Source organism: Bos grunniens, chromosome 3, assembly GCF_055505025.1.
Source record: "Bos grunniens cultivar Pamir isolate PY7600 chromosome 3, Bosgru_T2T1.0, whole genome shotgun sequence".
In the NCBI taxonomy this organism is placed as follows: Eukaryota; Metazoa; Chordata; class Mammalia; order Artiodactyla; family Bovidae; genus Bos; species Bos grunniens.
In genome coordinates, this window is record NC_141167.1 from 107,860,454 (window position 1) to 107,888,020 (window position 27,567).

The 27,567-nt window shown below is 49.5% G+C and overlaps 1 protein-coding gene across 1 annotated transcript; it reads right to left on the reverse strand.

Annotated features, from left to right (window-relative positions):
- Positions 1 to 12,321: 12,321 nt before the first annotated feature.
- Positions 12,322 to 26,134, reverse strand: ETV3L (ETS variant transcription factor 3 like). The gene is made up of 8 exons (XM_086394075.1): positions 26,053 to 26,134; positions 20,771 to 20,933; positions 19,843 to 19,946; positions 18,658 to 18,759; positions 18,334 to 18,571; positions 17,903 to 18,092; positions 17,347 to 17,467; positions 12,322 to 12,782 (listed from the first exon to the last, which is right to left on the reverse strand). Exons 1-8 carry the CDS (start codon positions 26,132 to 26,134, stop codon positions 12,322 to 12,324), a joined length of 1,461 nt encoding a protein of 486 aa, XP_086250201.1.
- Positions 26,135 to 27,567: the final 1,433 nt, after the last annotated feature.

The following is a 27,567-nucleotide window of genomic DNA, read 5'->3' on the forward strand; positions in this document are numbered from 1 at the left end:
TAGATGAATCCACTGTTGTAGTTGAAAACTTTAGTTCCCCTCCATCAGAAATGGCCAGATCCAGCAGGCATAAAATCATTAATTACATAGTTTAATTCAACAGTGTCATCAATCAACTGTATGGAATTGACGCCTATAGACTCTTTCATCCAACAAGAGCAGATGATATATTCTTCTCTAGCTCATGGAATATTCACTAGGGTAGACCATATTCTGGGCCATAAGACCCATCTGAACAAGTTTAAAAGAATAGAAATCATACAGTATTTGCTTTCACACACCAATAGAATTAAACTAGAAATCAACAACAGAAAGATAGCTGGAAAATCCCAAAACACTTGGAAACTTAACAACGTACTTGTAGATAACAAAAGGTTAAAGGAGAAATGTCAAGGTAAATTAAAAGATATTCTGAACTAAGTAAAAATACAATTTATCGAAATTTGTGGAGTGAAGCAAAGGCAGTGCTTAAAGAGAAATTTATAGCATTGAATACATTTATTAGAAAAGACAAAAGATCTAAAATCAATAATCTAAGCTTCCACCTTAGGAAACTAGAAAAAGAGGAGCAAATTAAATTCCAAACGAGAAGAAGCAAACAAATAAAAATTAAAACAGAAATCAAAAACAAGAAATCAATAAAGAAAATCAATGAAACCAAAATCCCTTTCTTTGAAATGATCAATAAAATTGACAAGCCTCTAACAAGGCTAAGGGAAAAGTGAGATGACACAAGTTACTAATATCAGAAATGAAAGATGGGACATCATCTAAAAACTCATGGGCATTAAAAGGCTAATAAAGGAGTATTATGAATAGCTCTATGCCCATAATTAGATGAAATAAACAAGTTCTTTGAAAGGTCCAGTCTGCCAAAACTCATACAAGAAGAAATAGACAATCTGAATAGGCCTATATCTTTAAAAAAAATTGAACCTTATAGGGTTTTGGTAAGGCAATGGCACCCCACTCCAGTACTCTTGCCTGGCAAATAAATCCCATGGACGGAGGAGCCTGGTGGGCTGCAGTCCATGGGGCCGCTAAGAGTCGGACACGACTGAGCGACTTCACTTTCACTTTTCACTTTCATGCATTGGAGAAGGAAATGGCAACCCACTCCAGTGTTCTTGCCTGGAGAATCCCAGGGACAGGGGAGCCTGGTGGGCTGCCGTCTCTGGGGTCCCACAGAGTCGGACATGACTGAAGCGACTTAGCAGCAGCAGCAGCAGGGTTTTGGTAACAATTTAACAATTATAACTATGAAGTTACTGGAATATTAGCTGGTATATAGTAGCATAGGATAGTTATTGTTATACTATTAATATGAGGTCATGAACGTAGGGTCAATATATATCTGGTTTATTGTCCAGTGATGTTCTGGGACCAGCTGAACTGACTCATAAGAACCAATTGTGCCCATTTTATCCCAATTCCATAGTCAGAGATGTCATAGAGCTTGATATTGACTATGGTGGGAGTATTTACACCCCTGTAATTTGGCTAATGCTTCAAATCAGGGATTATTATTATTATTATTATTTTTTTTGGAGAGTTGGTTTACTGGTATGCCATTATTTAGCCCCATGCCTGGCACTTAGTTGGTACTCAGTAAATATTTGTTCAGTGAATAAACATATGACCCCATTATTTCATTAAGGTCTCTTCAGCACACCTTGAATGGAATAAGGCTCAGTGAGGAATTTATCACAGGAGACCCTTGCTGAGTGCATTACTGGGGTGTTACTTTTGACAAAAGGGAAGAGGACACAAAACAGGAAGAGCATCCAAGGAGACTCATTCTGAGGAACTGGGTTGGTCTAGGGTCTCAGAGTCAGCATCCAGGATCTGTGTGCAGAAACTGCTGTAAGGCTGCTATTTGGGTTTGGCGGTCTTGAGGTATCTGCGAGGATGTCCGAGTGAGTGAGAGAAGGTCAGGCGGCTCAGTGTGTACTAGGCTAATGAGAAAATGACGTGTGGAACTGATATTAGATGTGGAAGAGCCCTTGACTGTGAGGGCCCATGAGAAGGCAGGGATGGGACTCGGGTGTGGAAAGGGAGGGCAGGAAGGAGGCAGGCTCTTGCTGAAGAGGATGCCTTTAGAAGGCTGGTGGGGGGAGGCTTCAGTGTGGGACCCTCTGGGTATTGTAAGCAGGTATAGATCATCATTCATTCTAATTGTCATTTCCCTTTTCCCAGTCTCCTTTCTTCTGTAAAATGATAGTAAAACTTGATCCTCCCCCAATGAGTATGTACTGGTGGGATGTGGGTTTGGAGAAGGGAAGGTATGCCACATATTTGTCATTATAATTAGCAGTACCATAGTAGGGAGAAGGCAATGGCACCCCACTCCAGTGCTCTTGCCTGGAAAATCCCGTGGACGGAGGAGCCTGGTGGGCTGCAGTCCATGGGGTCGCTAAGGGTGGGACACGACTGAGCGACTTTACTTTCACTTTCCACTTTCATGCATTGGAGAAGGAAATGGCAACCCACTCCAGTGTTCTTGCCTGGAGAATCCCAGGGATGGAGAAGCCTGGTGGGCTGCAGTCCATGGAGTTGCACAGAGTCGGACACGACTAAAGTGACTTAGCAGCAGCAGCAGCAGTACTATAGGATAGTGTAATAGTTTCACCACAAAAATGCCATTATTGCTTTACACCTTATAACAATAACGCATGCTTTAATAATCGTTATTTGATCTTCCTACTTGATCCTATGATGTAGTTATGGCAGATTTTACTTTAAAATTTGTTTACTCTTAATATAAGTAATTCAATCTTGTAGTTTAGAAGAATTGCAAGTATAAAATATTTGCAGCCACTGGACTTGCCTTCTGCCATGGCTCACACCCTATCTGTGGAGTTTTTTTCTCTCTAAATAAATCCACTTCTTACCTAAAAAAATAAATAAAAATAAAATATTTGCAGTGAAAAGTCTATTTTCGCATCTGTCCTCCAGCCACTCATTTTCTTCTCCCCAAATAAGTAACCTTTGATATTAGTTCTTGTTTATTTTTCCAGACATTCAAATGAGTTGACCTAAAACAAAGAGTCTGCTAGGTATCTGGCCAGCAAAGATGGATTTATTCAGGATCAGCAGAGAATTGCAATTCAGGGTTCATAACCTTGGTGAGCCATCTGCAAGTCCCCCGATGGCAAGGGAAAGAGAACACTTTTCAGAGAGAGGAAAAGGAAGTTGGGAGAGCTAGAGTAAATAAAAACTCCATAGCTTTTCATTGGCTAAGTTACTTCCAGGAAAGAAGAGGGGTCTTTCTTCTTCCTGCTGGGCTCTGCTACTATCACAGGGAGTAAGAGCTCCCCCTTCTGGTCTTCCTGCTCTATTTAATTGCGATTTCTATTAATTTTTTACAAATGCCTAATCAATAAACATGGATATTATTTCTCCCTTTTAGATAAATAATAACATCCCATGCATACTACTATGTCTCAGAGGCATTTCGACATCAGTACACAAGGTTCTTCTTTCTTTCTGTCTTCGCACAGCATTCCGTTTTATGGATGTACTATAATTTGTTGGTTTAACACTGCAGGCGGACATTTCGGTTGCTTCCATTATTTTGCTTTTGAAACCGTGCTGCATCGAATTCCCTTGTAACACTGCACCGGTGCCAGTTTATCTGTATTGTCCCTGTTTCATAGATAGTACAGCTGGGGCTCATGGTGATGCGGTGACATGTCCAAGGTCATAAGTGAGCATCGAAGCAAGTTCCATGACCCAGGCACAGTGAGAGTTTCCTTCTACCATGTGGAGCCTGGATTTTAGTTCAACATTCGTCGCATCATGCTGCCACAGCCAAGTCTTCCCTAGATGCTGGCATGCAGAGATGGGGAAAGACCTATTTGATCCCTCTGACGGGATCAAAATGAGCTTCTGAGCGAAATCCTAAAGGATGGGGAGGAATTAGCTTAAGCAGTGGGCAAGACAGGGCTTTTTCAGTCCGTGGGACAAACAAGCACCCAAATCCCCAAGGCACAAGCAATTCAGTGCCAGCAGGATGTCAAGTGGGTGGCAGGAAGCAGCTACAGAAGAAGTGTCTCTGAGTTTTTGATGGGTGCTAGCTCCTAGATTCCAGGCTGTACTGAACTTGGACTTGGTTCTTTAGGTCTCAACTTGGAGTGGATGGGATTTCTGTGAGAAGATTAACTTTCATGTCTTAACTTTTAACGATAATATAAAAAAAGAGAGAGAGAGATGACCATGTGCTGGATTATGTGGGTGGTGCTTAATAACCTATATTGCCAAATGACTCCCGCGTCTGCATTCGCCTTTGTCTTTGTGATGAGCTGGCCTTGAGCAGTGCTGCTTTAATTGTCTCAGCTAATGAGACGAGAACAGAGGAGGACTCAGTATGTAAATGATGCGTTTGTGCCTCCAGGAGGCCAAACATCCTCCCAGCAGGCTGAGTGAACAAAGGGCTAGCAGAAGTTCCAACAGAGAAAAGTGGTGGGAGAAGTGAGTCACTGCATGCCTGCCAAGCTCCAGAGACCCTGTGCTGGAGGGATCAGTTCCACAGCCACATTCTGTGCAGCAATTGGTTTCAGCAGACATCATCTGTCACAATAAATTAATGTTATTATTTTAAGATGCATTGGGTGTATAGTTTTGTTTCTATTTAATTGGTAAATTGCCATTATTTTTATAGCTTTATGTGCTGTAAGTATGTTTATATCTAGTTTTAAGCCTATATCTACGTAAATGACCTAATCATACAGATAAATAACCATCGCTGGGAGTACAGAAGCCTTTTTTTCCTTTTAGGGGAGCCACTGAAGGGTTTTGAGTCACATGATTAGACTGGCTTTTTAACAGAACATCCTGGCAGTATGGATTATGTACTGGAAAGAGACAAGCTTAGATTCCCTAAGAGGCCTGTGGGGGCCTAAACTAGGTCAGTGCAGCATTGTCTAGAAAAGAATAGATTTGAGAAATGTTTAGGAGGTGGAACGGGTAGGATTTGGTGGCTGACTGGGGGTAGAAAATGAGGAAGAAGAAAGCATGGCCTGACACTCTGTAATTTCTACTTGAGTGTTATTGGCTTTACTGTGGTATCATTAACTATTAATAAAGTTAGAAACCGAGAGTAAAAGGGATTGAGAAGCAGCCCTGGATGATGAGACAAAGAATTCCATCTGGGGCACGATATGTGTGAGTTGCCTATGGGACAGTCAGGCAGAGATGCTTGGTGGACAGCTGGACCAATGAGCCTGAAGCTTGAGTCAGAGGTTGGTGCTGGCTGTGGAGGTGTGGTGGTGGTTAAGATGAGAGAAGACACAACTGAAACCATCTAGGAAGCGTGTGTAGGATAAGCAGAACTGTGGCTGGTGTTCTGGAGGACACTGGAGGTGGGGGTGCAGAGGGGAGCCCAGAAAGAGGTTTGAAAAGGAACAGTCTTAGGGATGGGAGAGTTGCAGCGGATGGATCTTAGCGACTAATGGAACGAAGGGCTGTCAACAATGTTCCATGCAGAAGAGAAGAATAAGATGAGGACTAAAGTGTGGTCACTAGATTTAGTGATATGAAAGTCACAGAGAAATATGACACCAGTTCCCTTCCTAAGCCCCAGCACAGCCTTGGAACCCTTCTCAACTGTGTGCTTCCTCACAGTGGCCCCGGTCAGTTAACTGGAGCCGACACAAGAGTTGACACCTGCCGGCCCTTCCTTGTTAGGTTAGGATTACATCACTGGGGAGACAATGGACTGGGGAGACAATCCATTCCTAGGACTGGAAGAAAAGACCAGGGCAGGGGAGGGAAGCCCTAGGGGGAAGTGAAGCAGACTGAGAGGAAGAGAGCAGGGAATAGGTACGAGGAGGTTTAGAACAGATGCTAAGAGCTGATGTGGGACCATCAAGAGATTTGTGCGGGCCTAGATGAGGTTGGACAGGGCAGCTTCATGACAGCACCCTGCCCTGCAGTTGTGAGATTTTCTCCATCAGTCCATGGCAAGCTGGGGGTAGGAAAAGTGAATGGGATCGATTACTAATACATAGGAGTTGATACCCAGAGTCTGTGGCTCCAAGTGACCCAGGATGACTTATTCTTGATGACCTTTGAATCCTCAACTGAGAAACAGATGGGTTGGATGGATGCTCTGTCTGGCTTCATTTCTGATTTCCTGGCAATGTTCATGGTAATTGTGCTGTTTGGGTCTCATTCCATGTGGATGCAAAACCTCTGGCCCAGAGACCAAATCTCACCCACTGCTTGCTTTCCTCAGGCTGAACCCTCAGGTAATTACTGCTGAGCTCACTCAAATTTCCCATGATGGGTTGCTGTGACTGGTCTGAGCCTCTGAAAGGGTTAGAGCAAAGCAATGAAAGAATTAAAAACAGTATTAATTAGTGATGGTATTAACATTTCAAATGGAATTAACATCTCCCAGCCAGGTGACCAGATAAATTACTTTTGTAGGTAATTATGATAAACAATTAACACTAAATGAGATACGTGATACCTTGCCTGGTGGCTGGAACATTGTCTTCCTCTCTTTCCTCAAAACCTTCTGAAAAGCTCTCTTTTTGGCTAACCCTATTTTCTACCTTCATCCTTTGCCAACCATAATATGTAATATAAACTATTTTGGGGCTTCCCAGATGGTGTTAGTGGTAAAGAACCTGCCTGCCAAAGCAGGAGACATAAGAGACACAGGTTCCATCCCTGGGTCGGGAAGATCCCCTGTAGGAGGGCATGGCAACCCACGCCAGTATTCTTGCTAGGATAATCTCACAGACAGAGGAGCCTGGCGGGTTATGGTCCATAGGTCACAAAGGGTCGGACACGACTGAAGTAACTTAGCACGCACACAAACTATTTTTAAAATATTATATTAGTGAGGCTGCCTTTGTTCCCGGGTTTAAAGCAGGAGAGTCCAAGTTATAAATAGCATATGAACATAAAATGTTCAGTTTCCTCACCATTTACTAAAAACATACCAAAGAAGACAGTAATGATGCAACAGTTTGGTCTTATTAATCAAAGTGGGGGAAGGCGGGGAGAGGTCCCAGGGTCTAGAAGAACTCATCCTTTGCAGCTGACATCATAGACCAGCATTTGAGGCAGGATTATGGAGCCAGATGGCTTGGATTTGAACCTGGCTCTGCCACTTGCCAGAAAAATGGCCTTGAACAGGTTGTTTTACCTCGTTATGCCTTGGTGTCCTGTAAAATGGGATGATAATAGTACTTACCTCCTAAAACTATTGTGGCTTTTGGATGAACTGATGTATCTGAAGCTCTTATGACACAGTTGGCTCATAGTAAGAAGTATGTAAACGTGACTTTTAAAAATATTCTAATCTTTTTTCAGAGGACAGTTGAGCAATAGGTATTGGAATGTCAAAATCCTTGACCCAGTTATTTCACTCCCGGGAATGAATCTCAAAGAACGAATTTGAGGGGGGAAAAAAAAAAAAGATTAAAACTATGGACAAAAGTTTTGCAATGATTTTACTTACAAAGCAAATAATGAGAAACAACCCAAAAAGTCACCAAAAGGGTAATGGTAAAATCGGTGTTGTAGCGACGTGGTAGAACAGTCTGCCCTGGTGAAGATTTGTTGTTGCTGTTCAGTTGCTCAGTCATGTCCGATGCTTTGCAACCTCACGGACTGCAGCACAGGCTTCCCTGTCCTTCACTATCTCCTGGAGATGACTCAAACTTATTTCCACTGAGTCGACAATGCTGTCCAACCATATCATCCTTTGTCGCCCCCTTCTCCTGTCCTCAATCTTTCCCAGCCTCAGGTTAAGGTGGGTGACATTAATTACAAATGTATTGTTCAGTTGCTAAAACGCGTCAGACTTTTTGTGACCCCATGAACTGCAGCATGCCAGGCTTCCCTCTCCTTTGTCGTTTCCCTGAGTTTGCTTAAACTCGTGTCCACTGAGTCAGTAATGCCATCAACCATCTCATCCTCTGTCACCCCCTTCTCCTCGTGCCCTCAATCTTTCCTGAATGCATAGCATAGTGAAGTGTTTATGAAGTAATATTTGATGAAAAAAGCGATCACAGAATTATATATCTGTTTTGATAACTTTATAAACAGTCGACACATGTTGCTTGTGCTTTTGGAGATTAGAAGGGACTTCTTAAGGTTTACCTTTGGGCATTTTAATTAATTAATTAATTAAAGTGGAAACAAGTTTATTTAAAGAGATACACATTTCCTAGGGAGAATGAAGTTCGTTTGAGAAAGTGAGAGCGGCTTACTTTCAGGTATTTTAAAGTAGGTTGAATACCAAACAAAATTCATGTTTACATTAGGTGTCGAGCGTGTATGCAGAAACTTTGCCTCTCAAGTGCTTGGTACTCAGTCACCTACCGTGACTGCCAAGCCCTGACAACACCACCCCGCCCTCCTCTCCGGGGCCCGGTCACCTACCTTCTGTGCAAGGCACTGACCCGGCCACACTGTCTGTGATCCTTCCCAGACAGGAGCGTCTTCAGTGCACCTCCGAACATGGCAGGACCATGTTTGGCACGTAGTGAGCATTTAAGAAATGTTTGTTGAATTATACACACGTGTTCATATGTGTGTGTATAAACGTATACGGTATTTGAAGTTTTTTCTCCCGTCTTGGTCAGGGTCTTCGTTAGCAGGGAAAAAAGGGAGAGGACAGGGATTGCCAGCAATGATTCAGGGCAGCAAGCACTTTTGTTTTTATGTCTTCGAGACCTCTTCTATATGCTAATCAAGTGTTCTAGCAATGAAACATCTTCCCTTTAACAGTATGTGTTGTATCACCCTGAGAAAACCAGCCTTATGGGGACACGCATTAGCACACATCAGGCAAGCAGAGGACAGCCCCGGACAATACGTAATCATGCGCCAAAATGCACACAGCAAGGAACGTGTCTGCTGCTGTGGCTTGGGAATCCCCTGTGGCCGAGCACTAGGGCTCAGTGCCTGCACCGCAGCGGTCTGCGCTCGATCCCCAGTCAGGGGACCAAGGCCCACAAGCTGCGAGGCGCAGTGGAGAAAAGTGACGAAAGACGTATTTACAAAACAGACATAGACTCAAGACAAAGAACACTAACTTATGGCTACCAAAGGGAAACGGAGGGATAAACAAGGATTTTGAGATTAAAAGATACACACTACTCTATAGAAAATGGATACCAAAAAAGATGTACTATACAGCACAGGGAACTCTATTCAATATCTTGTAATAATCTATAATGGAAAAGAATCTGAAAAGAATTATATATATATATATATATATATATATATATATATACTGAAAAAGAATATATATATATAATGGAATCGCCTAAAATTGTAAACATTGTAAGCAACATTGTAAATCAACCATGTAAAAAAAAAGTAAAAATCAACTGTAATACAATTAGAAAAAAATCACACAGAAATAACTTAAAAAACTTCCCTGTTAATATATAATATGCTCTTATTTCTAAGGAATTTTAAGGGCCTCAAGTCTCAGTCCAAGTGATTATGGTGAGATGAAAAGAGCATTAACTGATAATTAGGAAATTTATATTCTAAATTTGGTTCCTCTACATGTATGATTTTGAACAAGTCCCTTCTTCTCTCTGGGCCTATAAAATTAGAGGGTTGAACTGGATGATCTCAAAGGTCCCTTCTGGCTATTAATGTGTGGTTCATGAAGTCTGGGAGTCCTGACACCCTAAAACTCTGCCGGAACCCAGGCGTGCTTCTGTCGCTGCGTCTGGTGTGACGAGCCCAGGAGCCTGGGTCAGGGGCGGTTGGTGAGCTCACTTTGCTGCGTCTCAGCCCAGTTCCCACTCCTCCTAGAAGAAGGTTGAGTAGCTGCTTGGTGCTCTTCCCAGGGGAAGCCTAACAGCCCCAGAGGGCCAGAGGGTGTAATGTCTAGGGTTGATGGCTGCAGCAGATTGTACCAGAAGAATCGACAATCTACTCTCTGTTTTCCCATTAGATTTGTGGATCCTTTAGTGAACAGTCCATGGCTTGCAAATGGGATTCCTATCTTGCAACTCTCTTCCTTCCCTAAGAAGACTCCAAGGTGCTCATCACCGGCTCCTGGCGGGCTTTACTCATTCAGCCTAGTAGGGAACGCTAAGCCCTTCTGATCGCGATCCTTGATTCTGGCCACCAGAGGGCACTCCTGCAATGTGGACATCAATAGTTCTCTTGGCGTTGGCGGAGCCAGGGTCCCGTCTTAGGACATCTGGACTTGCTGAAGCCATTCTTAAGTGATTCTCAAGCGGGTATGGTTTCTTCCCCTGGGAGGACATTTCATCAGGTCTAGAAGAGGAGAGATGGGGAGAGTGCTACTGGTACCTAGAGGCCAGGAATGCGTAGGATAGCTCCTTACCAACGGAGAATTTTGCCAAATGTCATTACTGCTGAGGTTGAGAACCTCTGCTCACCTTGAACCTGTTGTCTAAATGGCAGAGTGTGCCGCCTGGAAATTTACGTCCTCTGAAACTGAGCTTTCAGTCTCCTGGGTTCACCTCCTCCAAAAACAAACTTTAGAAAAGTGACCATAAAGCAGTTTTCATTGCCTGAAACCTGGGGGTCATAGCAACAGCAAGCCACTGAAGAGGAGGAGGAGGGGTCAGGCAGAAGGCACATGGGGGCCCCTGTCTATGGGGCCCTGTCCTTGACACTGGCCTCTCTGAAGAGGACACTAGCCCTGTGACAGTGAGATCCATTTCCTTGTGTTGAAGCAGACAACATTAGCTCTTTGTCTCCCTAAACTGGGCAGGATGATGGGAAAGCCCCAGGCTGGGGGTTCATCCTTTCCGTAGGACTGGGGATGGGCCTGTGACTTTGGGAGCGAATGAGAAGCAGTTTTCACTGTAGCTCCTAGGATCTCCTGGGAGAGACAGTCTGAGGTCCCCCTTTTTTGGCATCTGGGGTAAGGGAGAGAGACTAAGATGAAGACCACTCACAGACCCTTTCTTCCAGCCTCTATCCAGCTTGGAAGCCTGCGGGCTGGTTCCTTGATCATCTTAACCTTTCTGTGGGGTGAGCGCTTAGCCCCACCTTTCTCTGGGTGTCTTCTTCCCCATTCCATCCATGAGAACACGCATCTGCCACAAATAAGGCCTGAGCGGCAGTGAAAAGCAGAATGAACAGGGAGCCCCGAGAGAAGGAAGCACCCCTACTCGTTGGATGAGAGGCAGGGACAAACAAGGGGCAAAAGGCACCCTCTGAGCCTCCTTAGTTTCTGCTCTCCGTCATGGGAAGGGAGTAGAGATAAATCCGAAGCCTGTAATTGGCAGCCTAGAGATAGCAGAGCAACATGGTTCCGTTCCCTTGGCTCCTGGAACGTTCTTTTCTGATGGCTTTTCCTTGTTTGAACAAAAGACCCCTCTCTCCTCTTCCCCCAGCCACCTGATGCTTCAATGGGGAACCCTGTCAACACCGTACTTCATCCCCAGGCCCTTAGAACTCTGCTTAGAAGCCCATGGCAGGGACCTGAGGCGGGGGCGGTCAACCTGTGAAGACCTCTGCTCTGCTCTGAAGTTCCTTCCTTGAGGCTGGTTTCCCACTGGTCTGGGGAGCGACTCGGGCTGCAGCCTCAGCCTTTCTCTCTGGGACATGATGGCGGCAGAGGGAGGAGACTGGCTGGCTCGATTTCTACTAGGCCTCAGGATCCCTCCCAGACCCCCCCCCTCCCACCTCTTCCCATCAGAAATCTTGGGTGGCCTTTAGCTCCACACCAGATCAGAGGGCAGCAGTGGGTGGTCAGCCAAGAGGGCGGTTTGCCAAGGGCATTTTATTTGTGGTTTGCCGTGGAGAGTTACAGAGCTGAGGAGGCCCGTCCCTCCTGATCCCACTTGCTTAGGTCTTGGAGAAAGAAGGTGACAGGAGCTCCCAGGGTCACAGAAAGCAGAGGGGTAGGAGAGAAGCACGTGGAGGCACAGGAAAGAGATGGGACACCTTAGCCTGGGTGAGGGACAGTGGCCCACAGAAGAAAGAAATTGCCCTGAGACTTGGGGAACAAAACAACTCCTGACCCATTCCCAGCTTAGACTCTTAATTTCCCCTCTTGTGTGGGCAGGTATGGGGTCTTTCAAATGATGGGAACCTCTTTCTCATCTCCCTCAAAAAAGAAAAAAACTGAGATTAAGAATGTCTCCTTAACGTGATCAGCAGTTTGGTGAGGGGGCGCACTGCCTCGGATTTCCCGTCCTCACATATACTCCTTCCCTGGGATGCCCCCGTCCCCTTGGGTCCAGCTCCACCCCTTCAAACACCCTGCTTCCAGCCAGGGGAAGGTGAAAAGCCAGAGGGAGGTACACAAGAGGACAGAGGGAGTTTGGGGGACTCCTCCCAACTTCGCACCTTCCTCCCCCATTAAGGAGGATCCAGGGGCCACACCGCTTTGAAGCTCGCCAGACTGGGGGATGCGGGGCCTTCCTCTCCAGTGCTGGTTCCCTGTCTCTCTGAGGAGAAGCCCTCCCTGGGAGCCGACGTGGTCTCGGGCTTTACCTCCAGCCCCTCGGGCCTCAGGGACCAGAGTCGGAGCCTCTCCTCAGCCCCCTGCGCCAGTCTGGCCAGCAGTGGACGCTCTGGAAAATGCTGGGCTGCTGGGGCACAAATGGGTCCTGGGAGCAGGGTGCCTGGAGTGGAGGACCCTGGGAAGGGCAGCTCTGGGGCGACAGGGGGCAAGAAGGGTGCTGAGAGGCGGGGCCAGTTGGAGGGGACAGCGAATGGTAGGGGAGGGGTGAAGGAGGCAAAACTGGGCAGGTCGTTCAGGGGGCTCCCCAGGTGGCAGCAAGGCCCAAGCCGGCAGGGGACCGGGGCAGAGCCAAGTCCTAGGGAGAGAGAGAGACAGAGAGAAGGGGAGAGAGGGAGAGAGAGAAAGGGTCAGTGAGTGTCCACCGTTGGAGATGCCCCCTTTTACGACCCACTTCCTATTTCTTTTTGCTCCTGCTTGAAACTTTCTCTCCCCACCCGGGCACTTTCCTTTTTTCTTTGCTTCACGTCTCATCATAAATGTCATTTCTTTGGGGAAGCCTCCATGCCTCCCCAGCCTGGGTGAAAGCCCCTGGACAACCCTCCCCTTCTCCTTCCTGGTTCTCTCCTCCAGGGCCTGTTGTTCAGAATCAGGAGTCATTTGTGAGATTACTTAATATCTGTGTCCCCGACACTGTGGGGGCAGGAACTGCGTCTGTTTTGTTTTGGATCCTGGGATCCAGCCCAGCCTGGCGTGTATTAAGTGCTCAATAAAAATGCATTGGATGAATGAATTGAGGCTATTCTTTGCCATAATTCAATGGATCCATTCTTCTCTCTCCTCATCCCTGTAGAAGAAGACTCTAGTTCTGTTCTAGTCTGGCAAAGAGCTGGCTGTGTCGCTCTGGGTTTGTCATTTAAATTCTCAGGTCTCAGTTTCTTTATCCATAAAACCTCCTCTCCCAGCTAAGATCAAGCAGTGTCACGGGTACAAAGGGGCCTGCAGAGCTGTGAGGCCAATGTGTGTGGGGTGAACCCTAGCCTTCCCCTGCTCTGGCTGGCTCTGGCCCATAGCTCTCTTCCTCCAAGAAGCTCTCCCTCCTTCCAAATCTACCCCATTTCCCCAGGATCCTACAATAGGGGTTCCTAGCCTGGGATCTCTGAGAATGATTATATAGAATTTCACACCACTTCCTATAGTTCAAAAAACCTAACTCCAGAGCTTCCCTGGTGGCTCAGTGGTAAAGAATATGCCTGCCAATCCAGTAGACATGAATTCAATCCCTGGTCTGGGAAGATCCCATATGCAGCGGAGCAATTAAGCCCGTGTGTGTGTGTGTGTGTGTGTACGCGTGCGTGTGTGCGGGCACATGTGCGTGCACGCGTGCACACACAGTCATGTCTGATTCTCCAGACCCCATGGACTGGAACCCTCCAGGCTCCTCTGTCCATGGAATTTTCCAGGCAAGAATACCAGAGTGGGTTGCCATTTCCTACTCCAGGGGATCTTCCCGATCCAGGGATCGAACCTGGGTCTTTTGTGTCTGCAGGGGGATTCTTTACCACTGAGCCACCTGGGAAGCCCAACTAAGACCATGCGCCACACTATCGAGCCCGTGCTTTAGAGCCCGGGAGTTGTCACTAAGCCCGTGTGCCACAGCTACTGAAGCCCGCACGCCCCAGAGCCTGTGCTTGGCAACAAGAGAAGCCACTGCGATGAGAAGCCTGTGTACACAGCTAGAGAAAAGCCTGCACAGCCAAATACATAAAATTATTGAAAACAACTAACCGACCAACCAAACAAACAAAACCTAAGTCCAGTTCCACATTTTTTTCTTAGCAAGGTCAAGTATGAACTCAAGGTGGTAACACCAGCAGGGCTATAGCTGGTGAAACCTGGAAAAACCATTTGCTGCTGCTGCTACGTCGCTTCAGTCGTGTCCGACTCTGTGCGACCCCACAGATGGCAGCCCACCAGGCTCCCCCGTCCCTGGGATTCTCCAGGCAAGAACACTGGAGTGGGCTGCCATTTCCTTCTCCAGTGCATGAAAGTGAAAAGTCAAAGTGAAGTCGCTCAGTTGTGTCCAACTCTTAGCGACCTCATGGACTGCAGCCTACCAGGCTCCTCTGTCCATGGGATTTTCCAGGCAAGAGTACTAGAGTGGAGTGCCATTGCCTTCTCCGGAAAAACCATCTAGTTATTACTTAATTCATCCAATTTATTTGGTAAGAACAAATTTCTGACATTGGATCTGTGAAAGGGGAAAACAGTTAAGACAATCTTTCATGAGGCAAAGCATGGACACCCCTGCCAGCGTTGTGTATCTGTCTTAGTCGCTCAGTTGTGTCTGACACTATGAGACCCCATGGACTGTAGCCCTCCAGGCTCCTCTGCCCGTGAAATTCTCCAGGCAAGAATATTGGAATGGGTTGTCATTTCCTCCTCCAGGGGATCGTCCCAACCCAGGGATTGAACCCACGTCTCCTGCGCTGTAGGAGGATTCTTTACCATCTGAGCCACCAGGGAAGCAAAGGTCATACAAGTATGGAATGTAGCCTCTACATGGACTGTAGAATGCCAGGCTCCTCTGTCCATGGAATTCTCCAGGCCAGAGTACCAGAGTGGGTAGCCAGTCCCTTCTCCAGGGGATCTCCCCCAGGGATTGAACCCAGGTCTCCTGCATTGCAGGTGGATTCTTGACCACCTGAGCCACCAGGGAAGCCCAGCATGTACCTTCTCCTGAATCACTGTCCTTTCCTTGGATTCTTAGGTGAAGCGGGGACTGTTGTTTTTCCCCAGCACGGCTGTATCCCTTGGGGGTTCCGAGGACAGCATCTCCCTCAGAGCCCCACAGCTGAGCAGGCAAGTGGAGGGGATGGTTCTAAGAGCCTTCCTCCCCTTCCCCTCCCATTCCTAGCTCTAGCCCTGTGGCTTCCTGCCGCTGGCTCAGTAGTCCTGGCCTCTCGGCTGCCCAGAAGCAGTTGAGAGTGAAGGCGGAGTGAGGGGTTGGCACTGCCTTCTGGAATCCCAGTCCAGAAGTGGGCCATGTGGGTGCTGCTGGCCTTCCAGTGACCTAACCTGCTGAGCATGCCTCAGGGCCCCAGCACAGGTAGGGCCTGTACCCACAGAGGGCAGGGAGGTGCGAAACAACTCCAAGCTGGGGCTCGCCAGGGAATGCTTTTTTTTTTTCCCCCTGATAGTTTCTCAAAGAGAGAAGCTCTGTGCCCAGGGCATTCCCAGAACTAGGAAGGGGTGGCTGAGAGTGGAAGAACAGGGAGGTGTTCAGGTGCTGTCTTGCTCTAGGCTGCCTGACTTGTGGCCCTGCGAGTCCTGGCAGGCCTTGGGCCACCCCACACCCACAGCCTTGGCTGCACTCGTGAGGGCCTGGAGCCAGGTGCTCTGCATTCTCTGGGAGGTGGGACCTCTGGACTCCCAGCTGCACTGGAGTGGGGCTAAGGCCAAGGGTCTTTGTTCCACAAAATTGCCAGAAGTGGAGGGACATGTCGTGGGCCTCTGCAGAAGAGCCTATGGTTGGTCAAGGATCTCTGTCACAAAAAATCTGATTTTGCTGCTCCCCAGGTTACAGCCCCAGAAGAGGAGGCCCCTGCCTGCATTTTTACCGTGTCCCCCTCAATCGCCATGTGCTGCCACACTGGTGAGCTCCCAGTGCCTCTTTCCTGCCCCAGAACCTTTGCACACTTTGTGATCTCTGCTTGCCATATGCTTGCCTCTCTCCCTCTGAACTAAGCTGGCACCAGTTTACATTCTGGGTCTCAGCTCAAATGCCACTTTGTCAAGGAAGTCTTCCTGGCTGCTGTCTGCACCCTGAGCTTCTCTAGCATTTGGTACAGATACCAATGCTTGTCAGTTTGTTGGCTTATTAACTGAATATCCCTCTTGCCTACAAGCTTTATAAAGGCAATCTTGCTCACGTTGGCGCCCCAAGCCCTAGGACAGGGCCTGGCACATTCAACAGGAGCTCATGAGCTATCTGTTGAAAGAAGTAATGAGTGAATGAATGAGTGAAATGTATCTTCCCAATTTCTCTTCAACTGGGCCTCCTTCTGCACCCAGGCCCTTGCCTTGGTTCTGGCTCCGTCACCAGCTACCTAGATCTTCAAAAGCCTCCAACACCGGTTGTAGGCATCCTACATCCCTAACTCTACATACATCCCAAGTTGTCTTTGTAAAATGAACATCTGGACACGTTTCTCCCTCTGGGTTCCTTTTGCTTTCAGGATTAAGTCCAAGCCCTTCAGCATGGCTTCTGAGGCTTTCTGGGACTAAACGCCCATTTCCCTTGCCAGCATCATCTTGTCAGCTGTGTCTCTCCTCTTTCTCCTCATCCCTGGTCCTGACATGCCTCACTCTGACCATGTAAGCTACCAGCAGATCTTCAGATTTGACTACGCTCATTGGCAGCTTTTTCCATTATAAATGCTGTTCCGTCTGCCTGGACATCTTTCTCCATCTTCTTCTCCTGCTCAGGTGCAGCCTCCTCCAGGAAGCCCCAAGCGCACCTTGCGCTTCCCTGAATCCCAGTACTGGGCACTGACCACCCTCCTGTTTCTGCTCCTCACTTGTCTCTGAGCATCCTGAGGGCCGTCTTTCACACGTGGACCCCCACACCTAGTAAATAGCGGCTGCTGCTGCTAAGTCGCTTCAGTTGTGTCTGACTCTGTGTGACCCCCGTAGATGGCAGCCCACTAGGCTCGCCCGCCCATGGGATTCTCCAGGCAAGAGTACTGGAGTGGGTTGCCATTGCCTTCTCTGAGTAAATAGCTGGTGTGCACTAAATGTTTGTTGATTGTATACACGATGTGTTCCCGGACTCATGCCCGCTCTTCCATGCACTCAATCTGAAGGGTTCTCCCCTCCTCTGTTCAAAATTCCCTGGGCCCTCTCCAGGCGTGAGCACTCACGGTGGACGCTGCTGCTGCTCCCCTTCTTGTTCCCAGAGGCCTCTGGTGGCCCTTGAGGGGTCCACTGTCCAGCCAGCTGCTCCGCCATGGCCCGATGGGTGAACAGCATGCTGTGTAGGAGCTGGGGAGTGAGGAGAGGCAGGCACGGGGGTGGAACGGTCCCTCCTTGGTATGTATTCCACAGTACACATTGTTTAACAACCAGTCATTAAAATAATGAAATAGTCTCATAATGGTTCTTAAGTCAGCACTGCCCACATGTCCTGCACCCTCTCTGGAGACCCAACCCCCTTCCTTGTGACCCATCATTAAAGGAGTCATGCCTGGTGCAGAAGGAGTTGCCCTCTCTCACAGGCTATATTGTTGGGATTGTTAAAAATGGAGGGGTGATTCAGAATATCAGTTCTGCCCCTGGGACACTCGGGGACTTGGATGCAGGGGGAGAAGAACATTGAAAGCTAATGGGCCCCCAAGGCAGAGAGGAGGGTGGGGGCATTCTGGATGGAGAGGCGAGGCCTGGTGGAGCTCTGGGGACAGGCCCGGCTTTCGTGCCTACCTCACTCTGCACACCCGTGGGGAGCAGCGCTGGCTGAAATAGAGCAGGGGCCCCCAGCAGCAAGCAGGGGGACGGGGCCGTCCGGATCTCCCACAGAGGGTAGTTAACGACGATGAGCTTGCTGAAGTTGAACTTGTAAGTGAACCTTTTGCCTTTGGTCTTGTGCAGGATCCTCTTATTGTAGTAATATCTGGAGATCCCAAGGATGAGAGCAGGAGGTTGGCAGGGAGGATGCATTCAGGAGACCCAGCCATATCCCCGCTCCCCAAGATTGGCAAGATTGACCCCTAGCTGTTCTTGGATAACCGCTAGACACACTCCAAAGCGTTTCCCAAGCCTCAGAGGGGCGGGAATTGGACAGGGGTGCCAGAAACCACAGCCTTTTTGTCTGAACTCTTCCCTCTCTGGTCACGTTGGCTGCCTCCTCTCACCTGAGGGCCCGGCTCAGCTTGTCGTAATTCATCTGTGGTTTGCACTTCCTGCGGCCCCAGAGGCGGGCCACCTCGTCTGGATCCTTGATGACGAATTCCCCGTATTCTCCCTGCTGCCAGGCAATGACATGGTGGAACTCCTCCTTCTGCAGCAGCTCTAGGATGAAGTGCCACAGCTGGATCTGCCGGGAGCCCGGGGACGACTCGGCTTTGTAGGCCCAGTCGGGGAAGGCCAGGCCTGGGGTGGAGAGGGGAGTCAGCACTGCCCCACCGCTCCCCGAGGCCTCCTCTGGGGCGCCGCTGGGACCCCTGGCAGAGGCTCACCTGGGATCCAGGCGTTACCAGCAGCGGAGATGGCAGAGAGGCCCTTGGCCAAGCAGCTGCAGTGCATGGTCCACTCCCAGGGAGCGAGGGCTGCGTCTGGGCCTTGGGGGGGAAATAGTCCCCTTAGCAGGAAGGGAAAGAAAAAGGCAGGGGAGAAGGAAGTGAAAGAGGAAGGAAAGAGAGAAGAAGGGGGAGACTGGGGAAGGGGAGTGGGGTCTGAGCAGGACACTGCCCCACAGCCAGGCTGGGCCAAACCTCCCCTGGGGACCTCCTCACTGGCCAGGGGCTGACCCAGGACTCGGGGTTTGAGGCTGAGCCACTTAAATAGATGGAGAGGAATGCAAAGGGTCTAGATCTTGCCCTCTAGATCCTTCCCCTGCTGGGGGATTTAGACAGAGAATGAGATCTCTTCTCAGGGCTTAACAGGATTGAGGTTTTTCCCAAGAGAAGACAAGCTAAAATGTAATTAATCGTTGGCTCTTTCTAAACCTTGAAGGGAAGGAGGTGGCAGATTGACAGACCCACACCTTTCTAATGCCTAGAATGATTTTGCATTTGAGAAGAGGAGGGACTCTTGTGTGTTTACTCACTGAGAAGTCTCAAGTGCCTAGCAGAGCACCTGCCTTTTCATGGATGTTCAAGAAATGATTCTTGGTAGAATCACTGAATGGTGAGGGATGTAGCAAGGATGTCACTTTATGTCTCGCCTACGTCTTCCCCTTCAGCACGTCAGCTGCCTGCGCTCAGGAACCCTGGGCGCCTCTTTCACTGCTGGCGCCCCAGATCTCAGCCTAACCCAGGGTCTTGTACTCACAGAAGCTCTCTAAATATTTGCTGCATTAGTGAACCTTGGACGAGGAAGAAGGAATCTTGCTGGTTCCCAGTTTAGCTTGGGGTGGGACAGGGGCAGCTGGTGAGACGGGAGAAGACTGGGGGACCAGTCCTAGTGAGATAAACTTGCCTGTTGCAGGTGAGGGGAGGAGTTGTCTTTGTCCCGACACCTTCTGGATGGGACTGAGGGTGGTGTGAAAGGCTGGCTGGCTTCCATGTCACTGGTGCAGGAGGAGCCGACAGACCAGAGGACAAGGAGAGATGGGAGGGGGATGGGTTCGGCAGAACGAGAGGCCTGCTTCAGGCTGGGCCAGACGCAGTGGGGTTACCTGACTGTTTCAACAGCTCGCTCACCAACAGGGGACCGGCTCACACCACCTGGGCTCTGAGTTTCCATCTCTACTGCAGTTGGCACGAGGCAAGCGCTGTTCTCAACTAGAACTTCTAGGCCGTCAGGTCTGGGGGCAAGTGAGAGCTTATCTGGAGTAGCCTCCTCACTTGCCAGATGAGGCTCAGAGAGGGAAAGTGACTTGCTACACCATGTGTGGCCGCCCCCCACCCCCCACTCCTATTCCACAGCACTTTCTCCTATATTCTGCTGCCTTAAGACTTAAATCATCTGTAAAAGTGCTTCTCAAACTCTAATGTGCATAAGAGTCGCCTGGGGATCTCTTTAAAATGCAGATTCTAATTCAGTGGGACTTGGTGGAACTTGAGATTCTGCATTTCTAACGAGCTCCTAGGTGATCTCAGTGCTGCTGGTCTGTGGGCTGTACTGTGAGTAGCAAGAACCCACGGGGAAACAGCATCAAGGGGCTGTGGGTGTTAAGAAGTTGAGGAATTCCGATAACAAGGTCGTACTGTATAGCACAGGGAACTATTCAACACCCTGTGATAAACCATAATGAAAAAGAATATGAAAAGGGATGTGTATATATGTATAACTGAATCACTTTGCTGTATAGCGGAAATGCACACAGCATTGTTAACCAACTATGGTGGTGGTGGTGGTTTAGTTGCTAATTCGTGCCCAACTCTTGTGATACCAGGGACTGTAGCCGCCAGGTTCTTCTCTCTGTCCATGAGATTCTCCAAGCAAGAATACTGGAGTGGGTTGCCATTTCCTTCTCCAGGGGATCTTCCCAACCTAGGGATGGAACCCGTGTCTCTTAGGTCTCCTGCGTTGGCAGGAGGGTTCTTTACCGCTAGTGCCACCTGGGAAGCAACTCATTGGAAAGTTCCTCTTTTGTCTAACCTCCAGCTGCTTGGGGATCTCTCCTACTTCAGCTCAGGAGAACGGATGGGGAAATAGGGGCTGCAGAGGTGACAGATGCCCAAGGAGGCGTGTTCCTTGGAGGAAGTAGATATAATTCCTAGGGCTGCCATGCCTGCTGGATCTGATAAAGTTTCCTGGTCTGGAGGGTTTGAGATCTCAGGTTTAGGATCTGGCAAGAAGGGAACAATAAACCCATTGGAGAGCAGACCCTCAAGGCGCCCTGCACTGTGGGGAGGAATTGACACATCTTGAACCTCACAGGAAGTTATCAGCTGAGATGGAACGCAGAGGTGCTGAGTGACTTCTCTAGGGTCACACACACAGCTCTTAAGTGAAAGAGTGCAAAGCAAGACCTTAATTCAACATTTATAATATTCAGCCACCTAGGTAGGCTACCACACCCTCTCTCCTGCTCCTTCAAAGAAAAAAATTAAAAATACTACGTCCAAGTAGGTCAAACTCTGGGTTTCCTAAATGCCTCAGCCTCCTCCTTGGCTTCTCCCATGTTTGTGAGGGTCCTTCTTGGATCCTCGCATGTCTGAGGAGCTTGCTGGCTCTGGGTGTGGAAATCCTCACTGCTGCTGAGCCCTGCCAAGTGTCTTCCCTCTAGTCCACCCTTTTCTGCAGGGGTCCCTGAGCTGGCCACGGGGAACCTTCAGAGACGAGCAGGTTTTACTTCTACCTTCACACCCAAGCATTGCTCTGGCTGTTTAACCGTAATTCCTCATACTTCTTTTAAAAAAAAAAAAAAAATTGTTTTAATTGGAAGATAATTGCTTTACCTTATTGTGCTGGTTTCTGCCATATATCAGAGTGAATCAGCCACAGAGACACACATATCTCCTCCCTCCAGAGCCTCCCTCCCATCTCCCTCCTCATCTCGCCCCTCTGGGTGGTCACAGAGCACTGGGCTGAGCTCCCTGTGTCACATAGCAAATTCCCACCAGCTCTCCATTTTATACATGAAAACGTCTATTTTGCATTTTACACGTGCTAGTCTCTCAATCCATCCCGGCCTCTCCTTCTTCCACCATGTCCACAGGTCTGTTTATGTCTGCGTGTCCACTGCTGCTCCGCAAATAGTCTCATCAGTACCATCTCTCTAGATCCCATACACATGTGTTAATATACCATATGTCTCTTTCTGACTTATTTCACTCTGTTTAATAGGCTCTAGGTTCATCCAGCTCATTAGGACTGATTTTAACCCACATTCTGGTGGCAATGCTCCCCAAGGCTGGGGGGAGGTGTTCCTACTCTGTCTATTCCCCCCTTCTCCCAGCTCCCTCCCTCTTGTCCTGTGGGCTGGGGATTGAGGTGGGGGCAGCTCTAACAGGCCTTGCACAGCCCCTCCCGCCCGGACTACAGGATCAGTGCAATGGCCTGAGAGGATGAGTATTGAGAACCATAAATCACAAAGGATCATAACCCAATCTTGAATGATCAGAGAGCCTGCTCTTAAGGGCTTTGTATTTCCTGATGGGTTATAGTAGCAAGCAATTATTATTATTGTCTTACCATTATTCTGATTATTAATAATATGATTAATCCCCTTGACCAACGGCAAGGGCCCATTGCAACACATGTAGGTTCTAGGTCATTATTTAAGAAAAGCAACAGAGATAACAATGATAAAATAGACAGTAAGTCTTAGCCAGCCAAACGAGCCAAACGAAATGTCCCAAGCAGATTTTACCTTTTCAAGGGTTTAGTTAATATGAATTGGGCCCCTATCATGCACCTAGCATTGGGCTTGACATTTTTTTCCCTTATGTTAGTTACTTCATTGAATCTTCACAATGATCCTTTGTGATGGGTATCATTATCTTCATTTTGCAAGCTGAGGAAATTGAGGTTCAAAAGATTAGGAGACTTGCATAAGATCCCAGGGCAAGTGGTGGAGCCAGATGGAAACAGGTCTGTCTGACTCCAGGCTCCCAGCTGTAATCAATCAGGGCAGAAAACTTGGGAGCAGGGGCAAGGCTGGCAGGAGGCCCTGGGGTCCTGAAAGAGGCACTCCCATTAAACCTAAGGAGTGGGCTCTTTGCCTGAAAGATGATCAGTGGGAACCCCAGGAAGCCAGAGGACATCAGACGGGCAGAGTGGAATACAGAGAGAGTGAGAAAGACAGGAACACACCCAGAATTAAAAAACCCTCAGAGTTCAAGACCAAGGTTGCCTCCATGCAAAGTATGAAATTTGTGCCTCAAAGACACTTTGTTGTTGGCCCTTCTAAGGGGCTAAAGTGGATTGTCCCCATAATCTGATTGTTTGGACACAACCAAGTCTTCTCAGTGACTGCTTGATTGGTGCAGTGGGAAGACAGACTGTAAATTCAAAGGCAGCTGAAAGAGAGGGCAAGTGAGTCAGCGAGGAAAAGAGTGAATCAGAGACAAATAGCATTGCGGAAATTGGATGCTGTGGACACAGGTGAGGTCCAGATACCACCACAGGAGAGAAGGAAAGATCGGAGTGGAGAAAGCAGCCCAGAGGGGCAACCAGGGAAATACAGGCTGGTGGGCTGGGGGTGAGGTGGGGTGGGTAATATCTTCTGCTGGTGAGCACTGAGCAAAGTGTGTATCCCTCCCCCCCACCACCACCCACCACCAAATCCCCAATCTGATTAGAAGCCTCTAGTCTCTCCCCTTGATCTCAGCCCCAAGTGGGGAGTGTTAGTCCTGAGACCTTCCTTAATGCTATTAGTGAAAGCAGCTTAGGTGGGCGAGCAAGACCGCTGGGAGCCTGGGAAGGGCAAAGCCAACACCTTTTTCCTTGGGGAGTTTGGGGGAGGAGCTGGGATAGATGTCCTTCTTCACCAAGGACATCTTGTCCTTTCTGTCAGACCTAGAGACTCTAGGGCAGAGGACCCCTTCTGGATGCTTCCTGGCTGGGAATCTAGCCAGCTGAACCCTGGCTCCCTCCCGCAGGCCATCAGCCCACACCCGTGAGAGACACTGCCTTCTCTGCCACTGCTCATGCCAGGCTCATTGGACTCCTCCTGAACCCTTTCTTCCTCCTCCCCAGCCCTGAGCTCCATCTCCAGGCTCCATCTCAGCCGGCTCCTGTCCTCAGTTTCTCCGCCCCACCCCCACACCCAGGGGTCTCAGATCTTTACCTCCTCTTCCCCTCAGCCCCTCCAGCCCCTTGCAGACTGTCTCTGACTTTTGCCTCCATGGTCCCTGGGGACCGTGGGATTTAAAAGGTTTGTGTAACTCCATGGAGTAGAAACCCAAAGCCAGACACCCCCATGCTCCACCCCCAGAGCTGGCAGGAAGGGCAGTTAAAAGTCATGGGGGAAGTCCCAGACCCCTTAAGGCCCCATGGGCTGGGGGATGTGGATTAGGGTGTCAGGAGACCAGCTTCCAGCCCCACACCCACCCCTGCCTTGGTCTGGCCCCTCCACGTCTCTGTTTCGCTTTGTTTGACCTTTAATTTTCAACTGTTTCCTCCTTCCTTACAGTTTCTCTCCTCTCCCCACTCAAGTCTCCTTCTTCCTCCTTTCCACTTCCCGTCCGCCAAGCCTTCTCTTGCCTTACTTCCCCAGCTCCATCATTTTCTTTTCTCTCTGTTGTTTATACTTTTCTGTTTCAGTTTCCCTTGGTTTCTCTGTTCCTTACATCTGACGTCTACAAATCATACTGTCTACAAACCAAGCGGTCTGTCTTGCCTCCGCTGAGCCTCTTTTCCTTCTTGCGAGTGCCTCCCCAACCGCTCACCCAGCCTGCCCTGTCTCCGTCCCTGCCTCTCCTTATTGTTTCTTTTTTCTTACCTCTTTGTCTTTCTCCTGCCCTCCTGTCTCTCACCTGTGCTTCAGAGCTGGAAATCAAACCCAGGCCCCCAGCTTCCCGACCTGGCTTCTACAGCCCCTTCTCTCCCCCGCCCCCCACCAGCCCTCCAGCAACCCCTTGCCCTCTCCCCCAGCACAAACTCAGTGTCAGTTCCTTTCATCTCATTCCCATCAGCAGGGCCTCAGGGGATCCCCCTGCCTGGACACCCCCTGATCCTTCCCTTCATCCCCGCCCCCCCCCACCCCGACCAGGGGACAAGAAATCCCCTCCAGCAGGCGCTGCTGAGGTGGCTGAGGAGCCAGGCCAGCTGGAGGAAGTGAAAGCTCCCAGCCAAGTGCTGAGCTGGGATGAGCTGGCAGACCTTCCTGGGCTGAGTAACAGGGACCAGGAATGCAGCTGTGGGCAGAGGGCCTCTGGGGCGCTCTCCTCAGCTGGGGGCCTCTGATGCCTTCTGACTCAGTCCCAGCCCTTCGTGCAGTGTTGCTTCCAGCCTCCACCTCAACCCTCGTCCTCATCCCCAGTCTTACCGCGAGCCCTAACTTCAACTTCCACTAAACCCAGCTTACAACCCCATGCGTGTGCCCTGGACCCTCTCCCCATGGGCCCCCACTGCCCTTGAGCAGGGCCAGAGAGGGGCTGGAGATGCAGTGGCCGCGGCCCCACTCTCTTCCGTCTCCTCTGGTCAGTTGGGAAGGGGTTGGGAGTCACGGGACCTCTGTCTGCCATAGGAACATCACCTTGGGTGCCTTTCCCACCTCACACAGCCCACATCTGTCCCCACCATCACAGGGGTGCTCCTGCCAAGGGGCACCCAAGTTCTTAGATTTCAGGCTTCTTGGATCTCGTTCTCTGGGATGGAGCCAGGAGTCTGAGGAAGCGAGGGAAGCAGATGGACGGGGCAGAATCCCGTCACCCCATCAGAGATGTCACTTCATCCCAGCCTGGCTCAGATGGGAGCACAACCTTAACTCTGCCCTCCCTGGACCACCTGCTGCTCCTTCCTATGCCCAGGCTGTGATGCCCACCCCCTCAGTGTCAGAGGGATGGCAGCAGTGACACGCTGAGATGCTGAACTCCCTGTAGGCAGAGACAACAGGGCACGGGGATGGCTGAGACCCTCATTCATTCAGCACCCAGAGCCTGACTCAGCCCCATGAATCCCAGGAGTCTGCTCTGCCCCAGTGAGCCGACATCTGACCCCAGCTGCGCCCCATCTGAGGAGAAGACCCTGGTGCCATGTCAGACCCGCTGTCTTTCGACCCCTCTCTCTGCCCTGACTGCCCCACACCTGCCTCTGCACTATCCTGCATCTGTATAGAGGAGCCCGGCCCCCTCCAGGAGGCTTCAGTGTGGCCCTTGGGTTCTCATCTTCACCCGGTGCCTGTGTCTCTTTTCTTCTCCCCTTCCCAGCTGTCCCCCAACTGGCACCCCAGCTGGGGTGGGGATGGGGGTGGGGGCGGAGAAGGATCGTCCTCCTGGCTGGCCCCCCGAACCCCTTACCTTGCCGCAGCAGCCAGCCGGTCCGGGCTCTGTCCAGCGGCTCCTTCCAGTCGCACTTCTCGCCCAGCGACCCCTCGCTCATCACACGCTGAGTTAGGGTTACTTAAAATGAGAGCGGGATCTCCAAGCTCCCAGGGGAGCTGATGTGGTTTTTCAGACAATAGCTTTAACCCTTCAGGGGCCGGTGGCACCACGGCCCCACGCCCTCTGCACCTCTGTGGGGGTGCCGTGGGAGGGAGTGTCTTCCACTGGGTCCTTTGCATCCAGAGCCCACCTCTGGGGCAGATGGCTCTTGAAACATCTGACCAACAGAGAGACTGATGAGAGGGCTACTCCTGCCTCAGTTCTAGGAAAAGGGACAGAACTGTCGGGAAGTCCTTCCAGCTGTCTACCCTTCCCTCTGCATCAGCCCTTCTCCCTCAGAAGGTCCTGTGGAGATAAGAGTCCTGGCCTGGTAAAGAATCCCCTCTTCACAACCTCTGACTCTTAACACCACCTCACTCCCTGCTTTTCCCTTGGAGTCCCAGGCCCCACCCTGCTCCCATACTGGGGATGAACAGTCATAATCTATAATTTTCCTCTTAGTCTCAAGTACTAAAATGAAACTGATAATTTACCCAATCACCTTTTCTCTAAGGTTTTTAAAGCACTTATTATGTCTCTTTCCTCTTAAGGCTATAGAAAATAGATTTTTCATTTTCCTTTTCTTTATAAATACTACTCAAAGTTAGACAGCAAGAAGAACTGCCAACTAAATCCTAAACCAGAGGGAAGAAAGTAACTGCAGGGGCATCAGGTATCCCACTAAAAACAGCAGGAACAAGAGAAGGCGGTAAGATTCCAGCTTACACTGGGGAGGGCATGGAGGATTGAGGTAACTGACCTCAGGGGAAACTAGAGGAGTGAGCATGTCAAAGATCACTACAGCCTCTGTTTTTAAGTCCTGGGGACCAAGGGACCCTGGAGCCTGTTGGGTCTGTGTCCAATCTCTGCAGTCCCTAGTGGGGAGGAAAAGACTGATGACTGTCATTGGGGAATCAATATGATTTTCTTTTCTTTTTTCTCTTCCTGAGTCTAGGAGGCCAAGTTTCTGTCTCTACCCCTTGCTACTCCCCCATCATTACACAGCCCCTCCCAGTCTCGAGCTGATCGAGATGGGAATGGAGGGCCATGGAATTAAATTCTAGGGGTTGTTTTCTGGTTAAATCAACCGAAGCTAACATGATGGAAAGGTGAGAGAGAGAGGTTGATTGATGGAAGAGACAGGAGCTGGGGGGCCACAAAGAGAGTCCTTGCTGGGGGCGGAGAGGCAGGACGGGCCTCAGGGCCCATCGATGGCAGAAAGGAAAGAAGCTGCAAAGGGAGGGATGGTCCAGAACGTTGTTCCAGGGAGTTGGTGCAGGGAGAAGGGAGGAATATTAGCCAGGATGAAGTAAACTTGATTGCCATAGAAAACAGAGAGCTACAACCAGGAAGACCGGGGTTGGTGCCGGGACAGGCCACTCTGGGTATCTC